The 19,449-nt window shown below is 51.1% G+C and overlaps 9 protein-coding genes across 9 annotated transcripts; 4 read left to right on the top strand and 5 right to left on the bottom strand.

Moving 5' to 3' along the window:
* Positions 1-1,389: 1,389 nt before the first annotated feature.
* NCS57_01272900 (CFEM domain-containing protein) lies at positions 1,390-1,831 on the bottom strand (the record flags this gene model as incomplete). The annotated part of the gene is made up of 3 exons (XM_053062394.1): positions 1,390-1,439; positions 1,490-1,673; positions 1,748-1,831. 3 exons carry the CDS (start codon positions 1,829-1,831, stop codon positions 1,390-1,392), a joined length of 318 nt encoding a protein of 105 aa, XP_052908922.1.
* A 2,747-nt stretch (positions 1,832-4,578) lies between these two features.
* On the bottom strand, positions 4,579-5,151 carry NCS57_01272800 (uncharacterized protein; the record flags this gene model as incomplete). Its single annotated transcript, XM_053062393.1, has 3 exons — positions 4,579-4,785; positions 4,842-5,007; positions 5,063-5,151. The coding sequence occupies 3 exons, from the start codon at positions 5,149-5,151 to the stop codon at positions 4,579-4,581; spliced, it is 462 nt and encodes a 153-aa protein (XP_052908921.1).
* A 1,582-nt stretch (positions 5,152-6,733) lies between these two features.
* NCS57_01272700 (uncharacterized protein) lies at positions 6,734-8,287 on the top strand (the record flags this gene model as incomplete). The annotated part of the gene is made up of 1 exon (XM_053062392.1): positions 6,734-8,287. The coding sequence occupies one exon, from the start codon at positions 6,734-6,736 to the stop codon at positions 8,285-8,287; it is 1,554 nt and encodes a 517-aa protein (XP_052908920.1).
* A 1,778-nt stretch (positions 8,288-10,065) lies between these two features.
* NCS57_01272600 (Amidase domain-containing protein) lies at positions 10,066-11,883 on the top strand (the record flags this gene model as incomplete). Its single annotated transcript, XM_053062391.1, has 1 exon — positions 10,066-11,883. The coding sequence occupies one exon, from the start codon at positions 10,066-10,068 to the stop codon at positions 11,881-11,883; it is 1,818 nt and encodes a 605-aa protein (XP_052908919.1).
* A 321-nt stretch (positions 11,884-12,204) lies between these two features.
* NCS57_01272500 (uncharacterized protein) lies at positions 12,205-12,987 on the top strand (the record flags this gene model as incomplete). The annotated part of the gene is made up of 1 exon (XM_053062390.1): positions 12,205-12,987. Exon 1 carries the CDS (start codon positions 12,214-12,216, stop codon positions 12,985-12,987), a length of 774 nt encoding a protein of 257 aa, XP_052908918.1. The 5' UTR covers positions 12,205-12,213.
* An 8-nt stretch (positions 12,988-12,995) lies between these two features.
* On the bottom strand, positions 12,996-14,429 carry NCS57_01272400 (uncharacterized protein; the record flags this gene model as incomplete). The annotated part of the gene is made up of 1 exon (XM_053062389.1): positions 12,996-14,429. The coding sequence occupies one exon, from the start codon at positions 14,427-14,429 to the stop codon at positions 12,996-12,998; it is 1,434 nt and encodes a 477-aa protein (XP_052908917.1).
* A 595-nt stretch (positions 14,430-15,024) lies between these two features.
* NCS57_01272300 (MHD domain-containing protein) lies at positions 15,025-16,488 on the top strand (the record flags this gene model as incomplete). The annotated part of the gene is made up of 3 exons (XM_053062388.1): positions 15,025-15,421; positions 15,466-16,435; positions 16,482-16,488. The coding sequence occupies exons 1-3, from the start codon at positions 15,085-15,087 to the stop codon at positions 16,486-16,488; spliced, it is 1,314 nt and encodes a 437-aa protein (XP_052908916.1). The 5' UTR covers positions 15,025-15,084.
* A 140-nt stretch (positions 16,489-16,628) lies between these two features.
* Positions 16,629-17,567, bottom strand: NCS57_01272200 (2EXR domain-containing protein; the record flags this gene model as incomplete). The annotated part of the gene is made up of 1 exon (XM_053062387.1): positions 16,629-17,567. One exon carries the CDS (start codon positions 17,565-17,567, stop codon positions 16,629-16,631), a length of 939 nt encoding a protein of 312 aa, XP_052908915.1.
* Positions 17,568-18,199: 632 nt separating this feature from the next.
* NCS57_01272100 (Asparaginase) lies at positions 18,200-19,210 on the bottom strand (the record flags this gene model as incomplete). The annotated part of the gene is made up of 1 exon (XM_053062386.1): positions 18,200-19,210. One exon carries the CDS (start codon positions 19,208-19,210, stop codon positions 18,200-18,202), a length of 1,011 nt encoding a protein of 336 aa, XP_052908914.1.
* Positions 19,211-19,449: the final 239 nt, after the last annotated feature.

Here is a 19,449-nt window from a genome sequence, read left to right as displayed (position 1 = left end):
TGTTCCCCCTGTAGCCTGACCATTTTGCCCTTCTCCACCCGTGGTTTGGTGGCGTGCGTGATAAATTGTACACGCCTTTCTTGATCGGGCTCGTCTGGCAGCGCCGTCGGTCGCCAGGCACCGTAGTTTAGCTGGGCGGTAATTTTAGAGTTATCTGATCATCTGATAATCAGTGTTTGCTGGACATCTTCACCAAAGGACCACGGCTGGATGACAGCTGGGTAAAAAGACTAAGGATGATGATCATCAACGGTTAACGGATAATCTAGAACAAAATCTTGACTTACCTATTCATACCAGAAAGAAGGGTCCCCAGCCGTGATTCCATCCCAATGTTGTCCCCCCATCCACAAGCTCGGCCGAGGCTCCGAATCACCTCCATCACGAACTAGGATCTGTCATTGGGCTGTCAAAAAGCCCATCATGTGGAATCCCCATTAAACCCGCAGCCGAACGCCGACCCGACCGCTTATCTCGCCACGCCCATTTCAGCAGCTCTGCTCATCTCTGTACCTGAGCTAACGATGCTCAATAGCTGCAGCTCAGATCCTGGTGCAAGCCTCGAGAGGTTCAGTGTTGGTTTTGCAAGCTATTGACGGGTAGCCAGCCAAGATCGAGCGCCCGATCCAAGATGGGCATCTTCAATTTCGGTAATGACGCGGTGAACTGCTGTGAGGCCATTCCGAGATTCCAGCTCGACCCAGTTTTGCTTGACCATGGAATCACCAACACTTCGTTCATTTTTCACACAACGGTGCCTCTCCTTTCTCAAGATGGTCATTACCACAGACTACATCCTCATACTCTCCATCACTACTCAATTTCCAGCAAAAGCTAAGCTTCATCCTTCCATCTCAATCTCCCATCACCTGCCTCAAATCCAACCTCGCCAAGATGACCTCGACGCCTCGCTAGAATCTTTACGGATAGCCAGGCCGAGCGAGGCCCCGCAACCAACCCATGTCCCAAGCTGAACAAAAACCCTTGAACTCGTATAATCAGCTCTAGACCAAAAGCGCTCGGAGCAGCAGATCTCGCCTAGACACTCTCTTCTCAGGCCACCCGGGGATCCGCTTAAAGAAGCGGTTGCCAGTCACGTTCCATTCCGCTACACCAAAATCGTTGCCAACCGTCAACTTGTGGGGGTCGATCGCGGAGCTGGGATAATTCTTATTTATCCGTCTCCGTTTCTGCCACCTCCCATGTTCTTTCCTTCAAAAGACAACGGTTCATGCACTCAGGAACTGCCACATCTTGGAATAAATCTCATAATCATAACTACATGCTCAATCGTGTTTCAGAGTATACAGCATTGCCCTCACAACTACAAGTATACCCCAGTCGTTTCTGTCAAGCTCATCAACAGCTTATACCCAAGGGCAAGACCATTTAAGCAGAAGGGCAGGTATCGGGGAGCCAGTTAACGGGCGCGTTGTACTCTGCAAGTTGTCAGCTTCACATTTCACTGCCAGGTCTCGGGAATGCGTACGGTTGCAAATGTCCTTGCCAGTGGCAATAGCATCCAGCTTGCTCTGGGGGGTAAGGCAGCTGGAGCAGGCACAGTCACGGTAGGCCAGAGTCAGGGCCTTGATCTTGCACATGCAGAGGAACATGTTGGCCTCAGTGCAGGTCTTGGCGGCCTCATGGTTCATGACAGCAGTGAAGCAAGTGATCTGTCGGCAGAGTCAGCAAAAGATGTGCTCGAACCAACAACACACGGATCGTGTTGGTTCGGGGTCTTTCTTACGGCACAGAGGGGAGTGGCGGCATTGGCAGAGCCAATGGAGGCCAGGGTGACGGCGACGGTGGAGAGGAAAGCGGAAACCTTCATGTTGGCGGTTGATGCTCAAGAGACTTGAAAGATGAGTTGAGGCTGTTGAAGAAGATGCTGAGGATGATGAGAATTCTTGTCAGAGAGAGAGGAACAATGAGGCTTTATATACACGTCCGCGATGCCTCTTGCTCAACCACGCTCATCCTTCTCCCAGAACAGAAAAGCTCATCGGACGCTCTCGCAAATCCCTCGTTCCCCACGCCAAGCACATAGCCGGCGCTTAACCAGGCCTCAAGCCCAGACGCAGAGGGCAAAAAGGCTTCATGGCACGGTTATCTTATCAGATCATCTGATAATCTAGCCATGGGCTACTCTGATCGCAACCTTGCTTGACACCCTGGCAAGCGCCCTGATTCCGCCTATGGATCCACTGGCTTTCTCAAGCCATGTACGTAAAGTTCAGCTTTCAGGGTAGACCTTTTCGGAATGGCCAAGCTTGCAGGACCGGGCCGTCGGAGGGAAAACTCCTAAGCACAAGCCCGTAGCTGACCGTTTCTCATATGAGGACTCGCTGTTGGACATACCTAGTTAAAGGAATTTACATCTCATTGAAAGTATAGAGTCGACACATTTCTAGAGACAAAACACACTGGAAGATCAGTTTCATGGGATAACCCACAAGGCAGTTACCGAGAACTCCGAGACCGGGAATGACCCTTGCTGAAGTCAAGCTCCTCGGCATCTTCCTCAGAGTTGTATCTGCCATCACGCGAGTTTCCTCTTCTGGACGAGAGGCCAAGGATTATGCTGCATCCAGGCACAACCAGACTAGTGCATACAAGGAGTAGTTGCGGTTCCTCGGCCAAGGCACACAGAGTTGCTTTGACCGCCCAGGTTCAGTCTTGAGGAGAGTCATGCCAAGGTAATGAAATTTTGAATCTTGGCTCAGTCAGTATCAACTCTCGAAATTCCTCCACTCCTAAACAACATGGCAATGATCTTGCCCATCCAACTCTCATCCTCTGTCCATCGTGTCTCCCAAAAGGTCCATCCCACGGCAACAGTCGACGCCCCACGGAGTCAGCACCCGAATAGTCAACTCGATGTATGCAGCTGCAAGACTCCCTGCTAGCTCCGGGCCTCTACCAGGAACATAATGCATGTTGCATCTCACGTGGCGAGTTTATCGCCATACAGGGAACAGGCTGCGGCTCTAGTAAAATTCACGCTTGCTGAGTGAGCTTCAAGCAACAGCATTACAACATGAGACATATTTCTATTACTCAAGGGTTGGTGAGAATGAACATGTGAATCAAGTCCTAGCCCATCTACAAGGCCTAGTAGTCAAGGAGTAATTCACCTCTAACTTGTCTGGGCGCCCTAGTAGGCAAGCCTCTCGGCCCCCTCGGCTCCATCCGGTTGAAGCTATTCACGCTCAGCTGCGGCACGTCGGCTTAGCGTCATGCAGTGGCGGGTATCGCCAAGTCAAAAGGATCACCTGTGACAAACAAGGATGACCAGACAATACCTCCCAAACCCACAAGATCGTCGTCGGAGACGGCACAAACGTCATGATTTTGATCGTGTTGGTTCGGTCACATTGCATATACTCTATTTTGCTAGGTTCCGGATTGTCGGGAAGCGAGTTTCGTTGCAACGGAAGCTGGGCCAAGACTTGTCGGCGGAACGCTTTCGTTGCCATGGCATGGCTGGACGGTAATGTGGATGGCAGGGTGACCACCCCAGTTCATGCATGAGAGACTAGACAGGATATGCATCCAGCCCGTTGAGGGATCACTAGTGAGGTGGGCAACTATCGTCCTATGTACTCTTGTTGTCGTTCGACAGTTGTCCTGACCGGGGTATAGGACTAGTGATTTCAAACAAGGAAGATATCGCCGCACTCGCCCGTCAACACTTGGCTCTGCGAAGGGGCCCTAGACATCAGAATCCAGGAAGGCACTCTGTCTTTGCCTACTAGCTAAGTTGGGGTAGGGAGGGGTTGGAATGATCACGTCCAGGTACTCCAGGATGGAGAGCCACCGGAACTCGCTATCCGCTCCTGACTAGCAGCCACCAGCTAATCCGACTTAGTTGAGCCCTCGGATTTCTACGACTTTCTTCGCTTGGAAGTAATTTACTCAGCTTTTCTCAGTCCTTTAAAGATCCAAACTCTCCTAAATAAGATTATATCTATCGATGTTCTACTCCTAAGTGATCACGGCCAGTATCCTCTAAGGCTTCCCTCATGGCCTTCGCACTGCAGTGATGTTTAATTAGGCGTTTGCCTTATCGGGATGATTTCCTGTTTCGGTGGGCTAGTCGATCACCGTCGGGAGCATCCGTCCTGCTCCTTCCTCTTGACACGGTGCTTGTAAGGTTGTACCTCTGGACCTACCCAAGTACTAAACATGTACCATGCATATTACTTGATATTCGTCGTGTTATTGAAGCTTAGATATAAACTTTGGTTGTGTTATGGCTGTGTTCTTTCTGTTGGGTTGCTCGGAAGCCCACCTCCCGCCGCTTCTTCGAGCCCTTGGCCAGGCATATTAGGGCCCCTTGCAGGGTATGATACTTTTGCCAAATAAATGAAACAATGTAAAACGTCTTACTTTGTATTATATGTCTCAATGCAGAGCAGGTCACTTCATGGATGCTGTACACTTGAAAAGGGATTAAGGACCACATTGATTCCATTCGCCTTGGTTGTGTACCAGCCAAGATGAACCCCAAAATCCGGGGTAAGATCAATTGAAAGTAACTTTTTGGCGTTCATAGCCAGCCAGACTCTCTTGTCGAATTCACCAGTGCTCAGGTCCAATCTCCACTGTGTTGACGTCAACGTCACCCTTGAACCATCGCTCCTCATCCGCAATCTTGACGTTGTTGCCGCTCATCTGCCTCTTCTTCATTAGACCGTTCTCATCAAACGTCCAGTCCTCGAGGCCGTAGCAGCGCCACCACTGGTTATCGTCATCGTGGAACTCGTACCAGAACTGGACGGCAATCTGGGAAGACAGTTAGAACATGACACCTAGGACTTGAGCAGAGAATATCGGCGTACTTTGTTATCGGTAAACGCAAAGAGCTCCTTGCGCAGCCTGTATCCATGCTCCTTGTTCCACTTGTTGGTCAAGAACTTCTCAATCTCGTGACGACCCTTGATAAAGTGGTCGCGGTTACGCCAGATGGAGTCGGGAGTGTAGGCCATCTTGACCTTTGAGGGGGTCCTGGAGTGTCACAATTAGTTCTTGTCCTTAAGGTACAAACCGAATAGAGACTTACATGGTGTTCCAAGCATCTTGAGCAGCCTTGACCTTGATCTGGGCCGTCTCCCTGGTGAACGGGGGCAGCGGGGGTTTCTGTTCAGCCATTGCGAATTAATTGAGTTGCTTAGTGACGATCAATGAAGAGTAGAGTTGGTGAGAGACCTCTGAGGTCAGACTGACTGGCTTTTTATATGCCCGACTTTGCTCTCGGCGTGATCGGGATTGGGATGACGCGCCCTTGGAGTGACTGGAGTCCACCCCGCAGAGCGGCACGCGTTGCGGCAAAAGCGGCCTGATATGCTTTCTCATGATGACTGTTTTTTATAAATCATTTTATTTATACCATATTTTACGTTTTACGTAGCAGTAGTATTGCTTGTACAGGCGAACATCCCGTCGCCGTAGTTGGCCATTGTCCAGGCACAAGCTCAAAAACCTGTGTCGCAGAGATTGCCGCAATTGGCGAGAATACACATGTCGGCAAATACAAATGCATTAATTGGACCAGCGGGTGCAACCACCATGATCACTTCATACTGCTTATCACTTTCTGGGTCATATGCATGAATCTGTATGTCTCGTCTCACTAGTGCGTTGACACGAGCTATCCACATGGTGTGGCTTGAATGTGAAGAAATCAGACAAGTTTAGATTCAGACAGTGAGGTTTCTCAGTCTATGGATACTAAAATATGGCATTAAGCCAGTTAATGAAGAAACATGAAAGTGCCATTGCTGGACTACGCGCGTGATAAAGATGGGGCTTGCAGTGAGAGATCAGGCCACTTACACAAGTGCCGAGCGTCGTAATTCAAGTGGAATTCAAATTAGTCAAATAATTCACAGATTGGTCTCTCACAAACCCAGGAGATACAGTATACCGGTCCACTGGCCAGCTCAAGAACCCCCGTCAGGAATTGGCAGTTTGAAGCAATCAACTCACCTTATCTCCTGCCCCTGACCCGTCAAGAGGCAGCCAGAGAACGGGATTCGGCATTCGTATTTGTCCGCTTGAGTATGCTCGAATGACTGTCTTGATTAGGCTATGAGAAGCATCACGACTCAGCCCCATGCGAGATTGAAGGGGCGGTAGTGGGTTAGTTGTACGGTCTACCGTCTGTAACTCGTAGATTGTCAAGCAATCATACCTCCCAAGGTCCATTTCAGCTTGTGCGATTTGAATAAGCCCCTTTCATCTGTGAGGGTTCTGGTTAAGAGAAAGTCCCCTTCACGATCAATGAGAGGAGGAATCGGGCTTCTAGGAGGCAAAGGGCCTACACTCCCCTTGCTCACTAATTTCTCTCTTCAACAAGGTGATACTCAGGGACACGCTCAGCCCCGACGAACACCGTAGGCCTGGTATTACACTCCAATGCAGTGAGTCAATAAGGCTGAATTACACTTAAACAACGCACAGTTTTCTGGAGCCTGCGGATCGCATTCGAATGCACTTCCCACCTGGGAAAGTCTAGTGACGTGTGTTGGCTGAGACGGGTCAGCACTAGCCCCCAAGCCTGCCGCTATCCGATGCACGGAACGCACGGCAGTGAGACCAAGTGAAAAGCACGATGATGTAGCTGGCCGTCACTTTACATCATAGCCAGGCTGAGGATATAAGATCTCACGATGGTCTCTGTTTCTTGGAGGCTACTTAGAGTTTCAACTGTACTCATTTCAGCCTCGACACAATGGCAGGCTCTTTGAGACTTCTCATCTCCATTTCCTTGTACTCTCTTCTTTTCCAAACTGCCATCGCCTCTCCCCGCGCCGCCTCAAAAAGTCACGACTCTTCACCCTCTGTAAAATGGGGTGCTTGTCCTAAAGAAGTTCTCCCTGGCGTCGACTGCGGCACCATCGACGTCCCAATCGCATACCACAAAGGCAACTCGACCACTGCAGATGGAGACAAGACAGTCAGACTTGCTCTGACCCGTCTGAACCACACAGGCAAGGCCGACAAGCCGAAGCAAGGCACACTGTTCTTCAACCCTGGAGGCCCCGGTGTATCCGCTGCGTTCCTCGTCTCAGCGGCTGGCACGGGTTTCGTCTCGCAGCTTGAGTTTTCCAAGGACCTGCGAGAAAATTACGACATTATTGGTCTTGACCCTCGCGGCGCAGGCTTCAGCACGCAGGTCCAGTGTGATCCCAATATCTTCAACGAGAGAGTCGCCACCTTTGTCGAGGATGAAGCCGGATACAAGAAGCTCCTCAACTATAGCCGACGCTTAGGTGAAAGCTGCACAAAACTCACTGGTCCTCTGATAAACCACCTCGATAGCATCCACGCCGCCAAAGACCACGAACTCGTCCGCCGCGCTCTCGGCTCTCCCAAATTCAACCTTCTCGGTCTATCTTACGGCACTTTGATAGGCACCCAGTACCTAAACTTGTTCCCCGAGACAGTCGGCCGCATGTCCCTCGACGGCTTGGTAGATCTTACCCAGTCCGAGACGATGACTCTCCTTACAGAGACGGTTACGTATGAGACAACGCTGAACAAATTCTTCGACTGGTGTGATCATAATTCTACATGTGCTCTGCACGGCAAGAATGCCAGCCACACCTTTGACCAGATCCTCGCCCGCGCCGACTCAAAGCCCATCCCTGCCCCAGGATGCAAAAAGACGTGCCGATCCAATGTCACCGGCGAAGAAATCCGATCAAATGTCCAAAACTTTCTCATCTTTGTCGACCTCCCTCTTGGCGACAACTGGATCGCACTCGGAGAAGCATTGGCAGAAGCCAGCAAGGGAAATGCAACAGCTTTATCGACAACACTCCAAACCTCACGCATCGCGACTGACTTGACTGGCGAATCTCCCTACGCATACCTTGCCATTGGATGCCAGGAATGGAAGCATCAGTCCCGGTCAGCAACAGACTTTAAGCAGAAGCTCCTCACAGCTTCCGTATTTGCCCCAAGGACTCGCGGTGCCTCACAGTCATACTACTATCAAAGCACCTGCATAGGCTGGCCAGCCCCGGTAACTGACATCAAGGCACCTTCAGCCAAGAGTGCGAAGGAGGCCCCAACCGTCCTACTGGCAAACTCTGTCTATGATCCTGATACCAGCGTGGCTTGGGCCCAGAGTGTCAGGGAGCAGTTGGATCACAGGGTGAGCATCACTAGGAATGGATATGGACACACGAGCTTCTACCTTCATGGTGATACGAGCAAGGCTTTGGAGACATTTCTGGCGAGTGGAAAGTTGCCCAAGGATGGCACAGTATACAAAACCTAAGTTTGTGCATAGGAGTTGCCAAAGGGTTTCGCACAAACATTTCATGGCGTTTTTTTCTCTTCTTTGTTCCTGTATAATTATAACGCGATCATCTAAGTTTGAGAGCATTATACAACTCTCGAGCTGCAAAACAGGTGCAAAATTTATACCTTACAATCATACGTTGCACTCCCATGATTAGAATGATCTTCAAGATGCCACGGAGAGGTGGCTTGCCAAGTGTGAGAATGGTTATCATGCAAACAGCTGAATCTCCAGTCCTGGTGTTTCCATATCTGAAAGTCGGTTTATAGTTAGCTGCATTCTGACACTGGGTTCCATTTCCTCACGTGTATTTGCCGATCGAGCCCCTGCGACAACGTGCAGGACAATTTTCCTCTCTCTTTACACCTCCGCGTCCATACTATCATGACCCTGATCAAGGCTTTAAACTTTTGCTCTTTGAGGACTCCCGGATGCGGTAACTCCATGAGGATAGCAAAATTCCTCTATCACTTCTTCTCAACGCCATCCGCTGCTCGAGTCATCAATGAGCCAATTGAGGAAGAAACACTCCCTGGAGATGCACTTCGATACTTCCACCCAACAACAGCTGGGCAGATCTTGGACGAAAGATTCAAAACCCTTGCCAAGTTTGGATATGGGGGAGGCTCTACTGTCTGGCTTGCAGAGAATCTCAAATAGCAAGTCGTTCCACACTACCTCAAGCATTCACGCCAACATGTCCTAGCCCGAGATGCACCGAGTCCTCCAACCCTCCCTACGTCAGCGTCAAAATCCCAGCTCTCTTTGCAGATCCCAAGAATGAGATGGATAAAATTCACCTCACCCAAAACGCCAACCCATCACACGAGGGCTACTCATCCATTCACACGCCTCTTGATCACTTTGGCCTCTCTGGACCAGAAGGTACACACACCTGCTTGGTCTATGAGCCTATGCGGGAGACACTTTCCCAGTACCAGAGAAGATTCCCACGAAGAATAGATGTTCCCATCTTCAAGCTGCACATCTATCTCATCCTCAGAGGAACTATCACAAATCCACGGGGTAGAGAATGTGCAACGATAAATGAATTGTGGGGAGGCCCTTTCTTCGACGAAATTGGTAGGTTCAATAACGGCATCCCTACTACATACATGAAAAGACACTGATATCCAGACTTAGATCAGATCTATCGAGCAGACCTTGTCCGAGAACGCAAAACGATGAGTGACATGGCCACCAAACTAACAGGCCAAGAGAAGGATGACTTTGTCGATTTTGCTGGCAACATGCTGCAGTGGATACTAGAAGACAGGATGACCGCCAAAGAACTGCAACGTCATCCATTTCTCAAAGCTGTGGACAGAAGTTTTGAGAAGGATTAAGAGCAAGACCCAGGATGTCAGAGAGTTAGGTGGAATCGCTCTTGATCAACCCCATGCTTCGGTCCCGAGACGCCAATCCCATCTCCGGGACACTGCCAATAAATCTCTCAGTTACCAAGTGGAGGTCGTTTCGTAATGTTCTCGAATCCCGGGGAATGCATTAGTGCTCACGACAACCAGTTTCCCCTTGCTGTCTAGCCTTGTATCTTGAGTATGAGGGAATAACTACCTTGCGCCCGGTAAATACGGCGAGCACTATGTATCGTGACAGATGCCAAGCCCAACTCTTGACCGCATGAGCTGTATTCAAGTCGCTCATTGAATTGAATATATTATGCCGTCGTTTCTTCCTTTTGGGTGCCAAATCTTATCAGCATCCCTTTGACACATCAAGAAGATTCAGTTACAATGAGACTCTTGATCCTGGCTTTTGCCCATTTTGTTGGCGCGTCAACAGTTCTTCAACTCAATAGCACAACTTATTACTCTCCCGACTCCCCAGCAGGGTCTGTTCGCATCGAAAAATCATCTCGCCTCGACAATGTCCTGCCCGTGACCTATATCAACGAATTCCCTTCATCGGTCCAAAGTCTCCAGAAAAAGGTCACTGAGCTTCTGAATGGCGACGATGTCATCTCAAACTCTTTCCTCTCAACACTCATTCTCCCCGCAAATGCCCGTGTGTCAGGCGAAATCAAGCAACATCTCAAGTCTATGGGCACCAGCACGTTCGTATCAACCTCTACTGGCAAGCTGCCGTCTGGGCCATACTTCCTGCATCCCTCTGGCCATCTATCCCGAGTCTACAGGCTCTACATTGACTACAACATGGCCTTTGTCCAGGGTGTGATTGAAGGCCCAGACGGAGCGTATCTGTCATCTACCGCTAGTATTGGCGAGAGCGTCAACGCAGCCATTAGCATACCGGTCCCCTCTCGCCATTACTATCCAAAGCCATCTCCAAAACGGCCTCTCTCGGGACTACGACTAGGAGTCAAGGATATCTTCAATCTCAAGGGCATCAAGACAGGCGCTGGCTCTCGAGCCTACTTCGATCTCTACCCATCCGCGGATGAGACAGCGTCGTCCCTCCAGCGTCTCATTGACCTTGGGGCCGTCGTCGTCGGAAAACTCAAAACAGCCCAGTTTGCTGCTGGCGAGGTGCCCACAGCAAACTACGTGGACCAACTTGCTCCTTTCAACCCCAGAGGTGATGGATATCAAAGCCCTTCTTCTTCATCATGTGGCACAGGCGCAGCATTGGCTTCGTATGACTGGCTAGACCTTGGTACGGGGACCGATACCACTGGCTCCATCCGAGGGCCGTCAATGGCGAATGGACTGTTTGGTCTCAGAGTCACCAATGCAAGCCTACCACTTGATGGAATCCTGCCTGTTTCCAGTAAGATGGATACACCTGGATTGATTGCTAGAGATGCAAAGTTGCTGCGGACGGCCTATGAGAACTGGTTCAAAGCCAAATCCAGCTACAAATCGTTTCCAAAGCGCATCGTACTGCCTGAAGAATCCTGGTCATCATCTAACATGACATCCATGCCCATCTTTAACAAGTTCATCAAAGATCTCTCCACCCTTCTCGGCGCCAAAGTCGAACGCGTCGACACGAACAAGTCATTCATCCAACACACAGGCAACAAAGAAGGAATCTCTGCCTATATCAGTGGCTACCCTCTGGTTCTAATCAGGGATCAATGGCGGGCCCTTGGTGAGCCTTTCATCGCTGATTACCAAGAGAGATTCGGAAGGTTCCCCTTTGTTAACCCTGTTCCACGCACTGGCCTCGCCCTTGCCGCTCAAATCGATGCAAGCAGCTACGACAAAGCAGCTCACCACCTCGAAATCTACAAAGAATGGTACACTTCGCAGCTAGTACCGACTTGCGAGGACACCTTGGTCATTTACCCCCTTGGTACTGGAGCTGAGCTATACCGGGATGAGTCGCTCAACACTTCTCCCCCTACGTTTCTGCCACCGGAAGCACACACGCTGCAGGCCGCAGCAGCTGGTCTACCAGATTATGCGGTGCCTATTGGTGTTCGAACGTTCAACTCGAGTGTGAGCATGCGACAGGAAGAGCTTCCGGTGAGCGTTGGCATTATTGGAGGTGCTGGGTGTGATCAGATGCTGCTCGATTTGATTGTCAAGCTGGGGGATGAGTTGGATGGGTTTCACCCTGTAGTTAAAATTGGAAGAACCATGTGGTGAATATTTGAAGTTGAAGAAATTTGCTAATAAAAAGGAGGAAACTAAGGGCTTCCTGGCAAGCGAGTAAAGGATAAAATGCAGAACTTTCTATTAAAAGAAACCCTATCTTAGTTTTTAAAGCGCGATTATAGGAAGTAGCATTCCGGATATCCCACTACGCACTTCTAGAAAACTCTTCTCTTGACAAAATCTCGGTCAACAGACCAAATTCGTGTCTTCCGGCTCGGCCCCACCCTCGGCATCCCACTCCGTCCGCGCGGGGTCGAATTTGTTCCGAGACGGCCGGTCGCTTATGTGATCAACCGGCTGCTGATGTGATCAAGACCGGGGATGAGCTGCTACCTCCCGGACGTTTATATGTATAACTCCATCCCACCATCTATTGATCGGACCCATCCATATCAACAAATCTTACACACCAACTCGGACAAAATGACAAAGTTCAAGGTCACCGTTACCTCAGACACTGTCTGCCCGTGGTGCTACGTCGGCCGCAAGCAGCTTCAAGCCGCCCAACGACTCTGGCAGCAAAAGCACCCAGACTCCAACGACACCTTCTCCGTTAGCTACCAACCCTTCCAGCTTCAACCAGACTGGCCCAAGGGTCCCGCTTCAAGCCGGTCCAAGGAGCAATTCTACGAGGAAAGATTCGGCAAGGAACGCGTCATCCAGATGCACAAGCACATGAAGGGCGTGGGTGAGGCGATTGGAATCGACTTCAAGTTTGGCGGACAGACTGGAAACTCGAGGGATTCGCACCGCGTGGTCCAGCTGGCCAAGAAGTACGGCGAAGAGGTGGAGGGCAAGGCCCTCGACGGGCTGTTCGCCGCATACTTTGAGCAGGAGCGCGACATCACCGACTACGACACCCTCAAGAGCGTCGCCGTCGAGGCGGGCATCCCGGCAGACGAGTTCCAAAAGGCCATCATCGACAGCGACCAGGGAGGCAAGGAGGTTGACCAGGCGGCGAGCGAGGCGCGATTCAGCGGTGTTTCCGGTGTTCCCGACTATGTCCTCCAGGATCGGTTCCGGTTGCAGGGCGCAAACAGCCCCGAGAGCTTCGTCAGCGTGTGGGAGAGGATCAAGGCGTCCGAGGGTTCATAGGTGTCTCTTCAAACCAGGCGTTTAGGGTGATCTGACTGGAAAAGCACCTCTGTGCGCTTCTCCAAAACATCGTTCCAGAGTCTCTGGCCTTCGAAGCCAGGGACATAGAATAATAGACCAATTTCTTGGCTCGTCCACCAACTCGCTCTGTCCATGTTTCCTGAACCCAACACGAGGTACTCGTCGTCCACGAGCGTCATCTTGAAGTGGCTCACGACTGGCTCGTCCTCCATGTCGCGTCTGGCGTCGAGTTGCTTGTAGTAGAGAATCTCAAGCTTGCCTGGCGCGATCGCCTGCGCTTCCGGATCCGACGGACGCGGCTGATTGACCAAGGCATTGTACCTTTGAATGAACTTGCGCAGACACCAGGCAGTGGTGGTACCAGCAGTGACAAGCTGCTCGATAAGCATCATACCCTTGCTCGTCCTGATTTGTACGTCCACGCCTCGTGCAAGCGCCTCCAAGAGCCCTTCAACAACAGGCCATGACGTGACGTTGGGGGTGAGAATAGTGATCTTTCGCTGGGCGTTCGTGAATAGAGTCAGAAGGGCAGCATTGAGAGGAGTCATTGGCGGGTTAGACTGTGACAAGAAGGGAAAGAAGGAGAATCTGGGGTTCCGATGGTGTGAAGAAGGGAGAAAGATGGTTGGCACAGGGCCAGTGGTGGGAAACTCGATTGATTGCGTCGCTGTTTCGTTGCCATTGGTCGAGTTGACAGTATCCTCGGGGAGACGGGTTATCGATATCTCACCATGGTCATCATCTTGACGTGAGGCCTTGGTTCCTCCCCATACCCTCTCGTAAAAGGCAGACAGACGATCAACAATGTCGCCTTCAACTTCAACACAGCCTTCAAACCACCTCTCCCAGCTAACATTGCAGCTCGGAACCCAAGCCCTCTTGCCATCTACAATCACAAACTTGGGGTGCATAACGCTAAACGGGGTAAAAAACAGACTCTTGACGGTCAGCTCGATGCGCGCGTTTTGCAGCACGTCCTTGTCCGGGAGACCCAGCTTGGGCCACTGCAAGGGAGGGTAAACATAGCCATCTCTCGAAGCAGGATGGAACAGTTTCTGAAATAGACCGCGAGAAGAGAATCCAATGGTGATTTTGAGAGGTGACTCGACGTTGGCATCTGCACGCGCAGCCGCAAGCTGGAGAAGGGCCTCGCGGATAGCATCCAGAGACGGAGAGTCGGCCCAGTAGCAGGTGATGAGCTGAACAGAGTGTTTGGCGCTGAGAATAGCAGGAAGAAGAGCGCGAGTGTAGATGGAGTGACCTGTTCCCACATACAATGCCCTAGGCGAGCTGGTAGTGACGAGCGAATCGATATTGTCAACGTGGTGGTTTGGAAAGTCGTCTTGCTGTTCGTCGCGACGCGACTGAAGGAGCTGTTTCCACGGTCGCACAAACGACTGAGGGAACTCTGAAGATGTCATTTTAACTTTGAAATGTTAATTACGGATAGAGAAAGAAGCAGTTCATGTCAAGGGAGGATGATGTTGGTGAAGGGATCAAGGAAATTGGTGTTGGCGGCGCAGCAGATGACGCGGGAGACATGGATGGCCTGGGGAGGCGCCAAGTCATGATCCTTGGAAGCTCCACGTGGGACGAGATTGAAGAGAGTCAGCATAAACAGGAGACTTGCTATGCGATTGATGAATGCCATTTTCATGCTCAATAATGTTTATTTGCCATTTAAATAGCCATGTAGAGCTGTTTGTCGCATCCTTGGAGACTCGAGCCTGGTGTACGAGTGACCTCCACGTACCGTTTAGTAAACGCCACAGAGGAGACCGTTGACGAACAACAACCAACGCCGAAGCAATTAATGATATGTATCAAGCTCAATGATAACAGAGGAATCAATTCATTCTCCATGTAATTATTTACTTACTATTAAATCGCATTGTTACCCAAAGTGTCGCATTTACTGTTAGTAATCCACTCACCGCCTTTGACACGCGGCAGAATCCCCCACTACGGCGCCTCCTATCTTGAAGCCCATGCACTACTAGCAACATCTCAACCTCCGTCTCAACCTCACGTCTCCTATACAACAAGCAGAAGCGAGTCTGCTTCCCCTCTCCGGCCATGTTGTCGGGCGTCCTCATCTTCAACCAAAAGGGCGAGAACCTCATCTTCCGCGCCTTCCGCAACGACTGCCGTCCCCGTCTCGCCGACGTCTTCCGCATCCAGGTCATCTCCAACGCCCAAGTGCGCTCGCCCATCCTGACCCTCGGAAGCACCACCTTTAGCCATGTCAAGCACGAAAATATCTACCTGGTGGCCATCACCAAGAGCAATGCCAACGCCGCTCTGGTCTTTGAGTTCCTCTACCGCCTGATCCAGCTCGGCAAGGGCTACTTTGGCAAGTTTGACGAGGAGGCTGTCAAGAACAACTTTGTCCTGGTGTACGAGCTGCTAGACGGTGAGCACTCTCCCCTTTTGGTCATGGCTCTTCTAATCCTTCAGAAATCATCGACTTTGGCTACCCCCAAAACACCGAGACCGACACCCTCAAGATGTACATCACCACCGAAGGCGTCAAGTCGGAATCCCGCCGCGAAGACACGTCCAAGATCACCATGCAGGCCACCGGCGCCCTCTCCTGGCGCAAGGCCGACGTAAAGTACCGTAAGAATGAGGCTTTCGTCGACGTGATCGAGGACGTCAACCTGCTCATGTCGGCCACCGGCGCCGTCCTGCGCGCCGACGTCACCGGCCAGATCATCATGCGCGCCTACCTCTCGGGCACCCCGGAGTGCAAGTTTGGCCTCAACGACCGGCTTCTGCTCGATAACGACGGCCTCCTGAGCCTCCCGAGCGGGAATAAGATGGGTACAAAGGCGACAAAGGCAGCAGCTGGCAGTGTCACCCTCGAGGACTGCCAGTTCCACCAGTGCGTCAAGCTGGGCAAGTTTGACAGCGATCGCATCATCAGCTTCGTCCCCCCGGACGGCGAATTCGAGCTCATGCGATACCGTGCCACCGAGAACGTTAATCTCCCCTTCAAGGTGCACGCCATCGTCAACGAGGTCGGCCGGTCCAAGGTGGAATACAGCATCGGCGTCAAGGCCAACTTTGGCTCCAAGCTGTTCGCCACAAACGTCATCGTCAAGATCCCGACGCCCCTCAACACGGCCAAGATCACGGAGCGCTGCACCCAGGGCAAGGCCAAGTACGAGCCCAGCGAGAACAACATTGTGTGGAAGATTGGCCGCTTCACGGGCCAGAGCGAGTACGTGCTCAGCGCCGAGGCCATCCTGACCAGCATGACCAACCAGAGAGCGTGGAGCCGACCACCGCTGAGCATGAACTTTAGCCTGCTCATGTTTACGAGCTCAGGGCTGCTGGTGAGGTATCTCAAGGTGTTTGAGAAGAGTAATTACTCGAGCGTCAAGTGGGTGCGGTACATGACGAGAGCAGGCTCGTATGAAATAAGGTGAGTCCCCTGAGTTTTGACTTGAGTATCTGGCTGACAGTTGCAGATTTTAAATGTACATCAGGTGGCAGAACATGCATGGCGTTATGGTATATCCCGGCAATAGCCAAGCGGGCATCATCTTTTCTTCAGCATTACACTTCCTTCACCGTGATATATCAGTTCTACCTTTTGTCTGTGACTCTCTGTGCCCTCAATCGTCCTCAACTACCAAGATTCTGACCCCCTGAAACTTGCCCTTATCGTCGTCTCGTTGTTGGCTCCGTATGGCAGCGCCGATGATTCTCGCAAACATGTACGACGGATGCTCAGCCCAGCCGAGTCCCTCGAGGTCAAATACCTCGACATAGCGTCTCGAGACTGCGCGGACAATATCACCTGGTCTTGTTTCGTCGTCCTCATTTAGGTCCTTCCACAGTTGATCCCTCGTCTGAAGACCCCCCGCCTTAATGTCTTCTCTCTCACATCCTTTGCACCGTCCCGCACAGTCATCAACCAGATACAACACCTCCAATCCCTTTTGAATCGTGGAAGCAAAGAATGTAATCTCCTCGAAACCCATCTCTCCGTACAATCCCGTTGCCCACGTCTCCGTCACATCAATGGCAATCCTCTTGGCCCGCTGTAGAGTCGACGCCATGTCGCCCGACCACTGGCTCTGAAGGATCTCCCCGATCGGCGGCGGACAGGCCAGTGTCTCGGTAGCCAGCTGAGTATGGTCGACTGGATATTCACGGAAGCGCATCATGAGCACGTCAGATGTTGGTATCGTGATCTTTTGCGCACGGCCAGGAAGGTATATCGTGTTGGTCTCTTGTTTCGCTTCAATGTTCCTCGCAATGTCATATGCAGCGCGGTTGATGAGCCGTGAAGATGTTGCGGCGCGATACATGCTCGGATCAAACGCGCCATGCTCTGATTCGAAGCGATCGAAAAACACCTGCTTCTTGTACTGATCGGCCACTTCTCGCTTGGCTTTGGACTCCTTGAAAGCCTGTTCCGCACGCTCTTCGCCCTGCCATGAGGGAAAGCAGACGTCGAAGACGTGCATGGCAGGGCCAGAAGGAGTGTATTCCTCCCAGATTTGAATCTGGAGTTCCAGAGGGAGTCTGGTGAATTGATGGAACTCCATGATTGTGGTCTTAAAGAGTATTGAGCGTCTTGTTCAAGTAAACTTCCCATTCAACTTATTCTAAGTGGGACGACCATCATATCTTATATCCTCCTCTCGCCTTAAGCATCCCACGTCAGCCACGCTCCATCTGACGAGATATTATCAATATATCAGCGCTAACACTCTCTTTGACAGAAGGATGTTCTAGATTGGATACTGGCACATGTGCTTGGAATCATGTGGCGAAGGAGGCGGCAGTGGTGTTGAGCCAAGTGTAAGACGCAGGGCTGACAACACAGCAGAGTAGCATTTTATCCGTTAGTCTTGTCATTCCAAGAATAGCTTCTCTGACCATAATGATTACACTTAATATGTAAGCAGCCAAATTACTGCCAGTATCATTGATAGTCGTCATGACTGGACATCACCAAGGTCACATCTTGACCCAGCACAACAAGTCACAACTGCACCAATTACAGGCATTTCGACTATTTTATAGAATATCAACATCATTGGGAATCATTCGATTTATCTTCTTGGAGAAACTCCACCGGAAAGGTCTGTCTAAACCGCACGCTCAGCTCTAAACAAAGCAATGCAAGCATAGACTTTTCCCTGCTCAACAACTAAAAAAAAAAAAAAACATCCCCTCACCGCGCCTCAAAAACTTTTCGAATCTCACCCATAGCAAGACCCGTCGCAAGACAAAGCTGCAGCTGAATGCGACACTTGGGCGGGTTAAGAAACCCCCCTCCAATAGCCCACTCCCCTAACCCATACAGCTCGTTCGCACTATCAACAAAGCCGTACGCAGTTCGATAACTCGCAATTATCGAGATTAGACCTCCTTCTTCTCGGACCTTGCTGATGGCTTTGCCTCCGTCTTTGGACCAGCATCCTGCTCCCATGCCGGCTAGGACTACGCCTTTTGCTCCGCATCTGATGGACTCTGCGAATAGCTCAGCCTCGAGTTCTGGATGCCCGCATAGTATGTTGACCTTTGGCAAACCTTTCGAGGAATCTAAGCGGCTAATGTCAAAGTGGCGCCAGCAGTTTGCCCTCACGGGCGGGTAGAAGAAGTTGGGCATCGAGTTCTCAAAGGTCCCCAGGTACCCTTGGTCACCAGCCTTGAAGGCATCAACTCTGTTGGCGTTGATCTTTGTCGTGAACCTAGCAGAGCAGATGCGATCGTTGAGGACAATCATTGTGCCACGCCCCTTGGCATCCTTACAGCTCGCTAGACGAACAGCTTCGAGGAGGTTCATGGGTCCATCAGGACTAAGCGACGAAGCAGGCCGCATAGACCCAACAAGAACAACAGGCTTATCAGACTTGATGGCCAAGTCGAGAAAAAAGGCCGTCTCTTCGATGGTATCCGTCCCATGAGTAACGACAACGCCAGAAACGGAATCATCCAGGAGATCCCTTTCAATCTGCTGAGACAGACTGATTAGTATCTCCGAGTTTAGATCCGGACTCCCCAAGTTGCAGATCTGCTGGCTAGTAATCTCAGCAACATGTTCTAGCTCGGGAAGCCCCCGAATCAACTCGTCGACCTTGAGGGCGCCGGACTGGTACGTGGCTGTGGATGTGCTGCTGGGGGCAGCGCCGGCGATGGTACCGCCGGTGGCGTAGATGACGACTATGCCCTTGGTAGGCATTTCGTGTGTGGTTCTTTTTGTGAATCGGTGACGGAGTCTAGTATTGATGAAGGTGGTTTGCTATAGTCAGTGACAGGAGTAGGGCTATCTATACCACCTCCAGCTCAACGGCGTCAGCGAACAGGAATTAAACCTGTTCATATTCTCGTCTGTATTTAAATGTTCGCTTTGAATGATAGCAAGTGTTCAGCTCTACAACCCAGTACACCAAAAGTGCAACGTTGGTGTTGAAAGAAAAA

The sequence above is a fragment of the Fusarium keratoplasticum genome, chromosome 10, assembly GCF_025433545.1.
Source record: "Fusarium keratoplasticum isolate Fu6.1 chromosome 10, whole genome shotgun sequence".
Taxonomy (NCBI): Eukaryota; Fungi; Ascomycota; class Sordariomycetes; order Hypocreales; family Nectriaceae; genus Fusarium; species Fusarium keratoplasticum.
The sequence above is the reverse complement of the archived record's forward strand: the minus strand, read 5'-3'. Positions and strand labels throughout refer to the sequence as shown.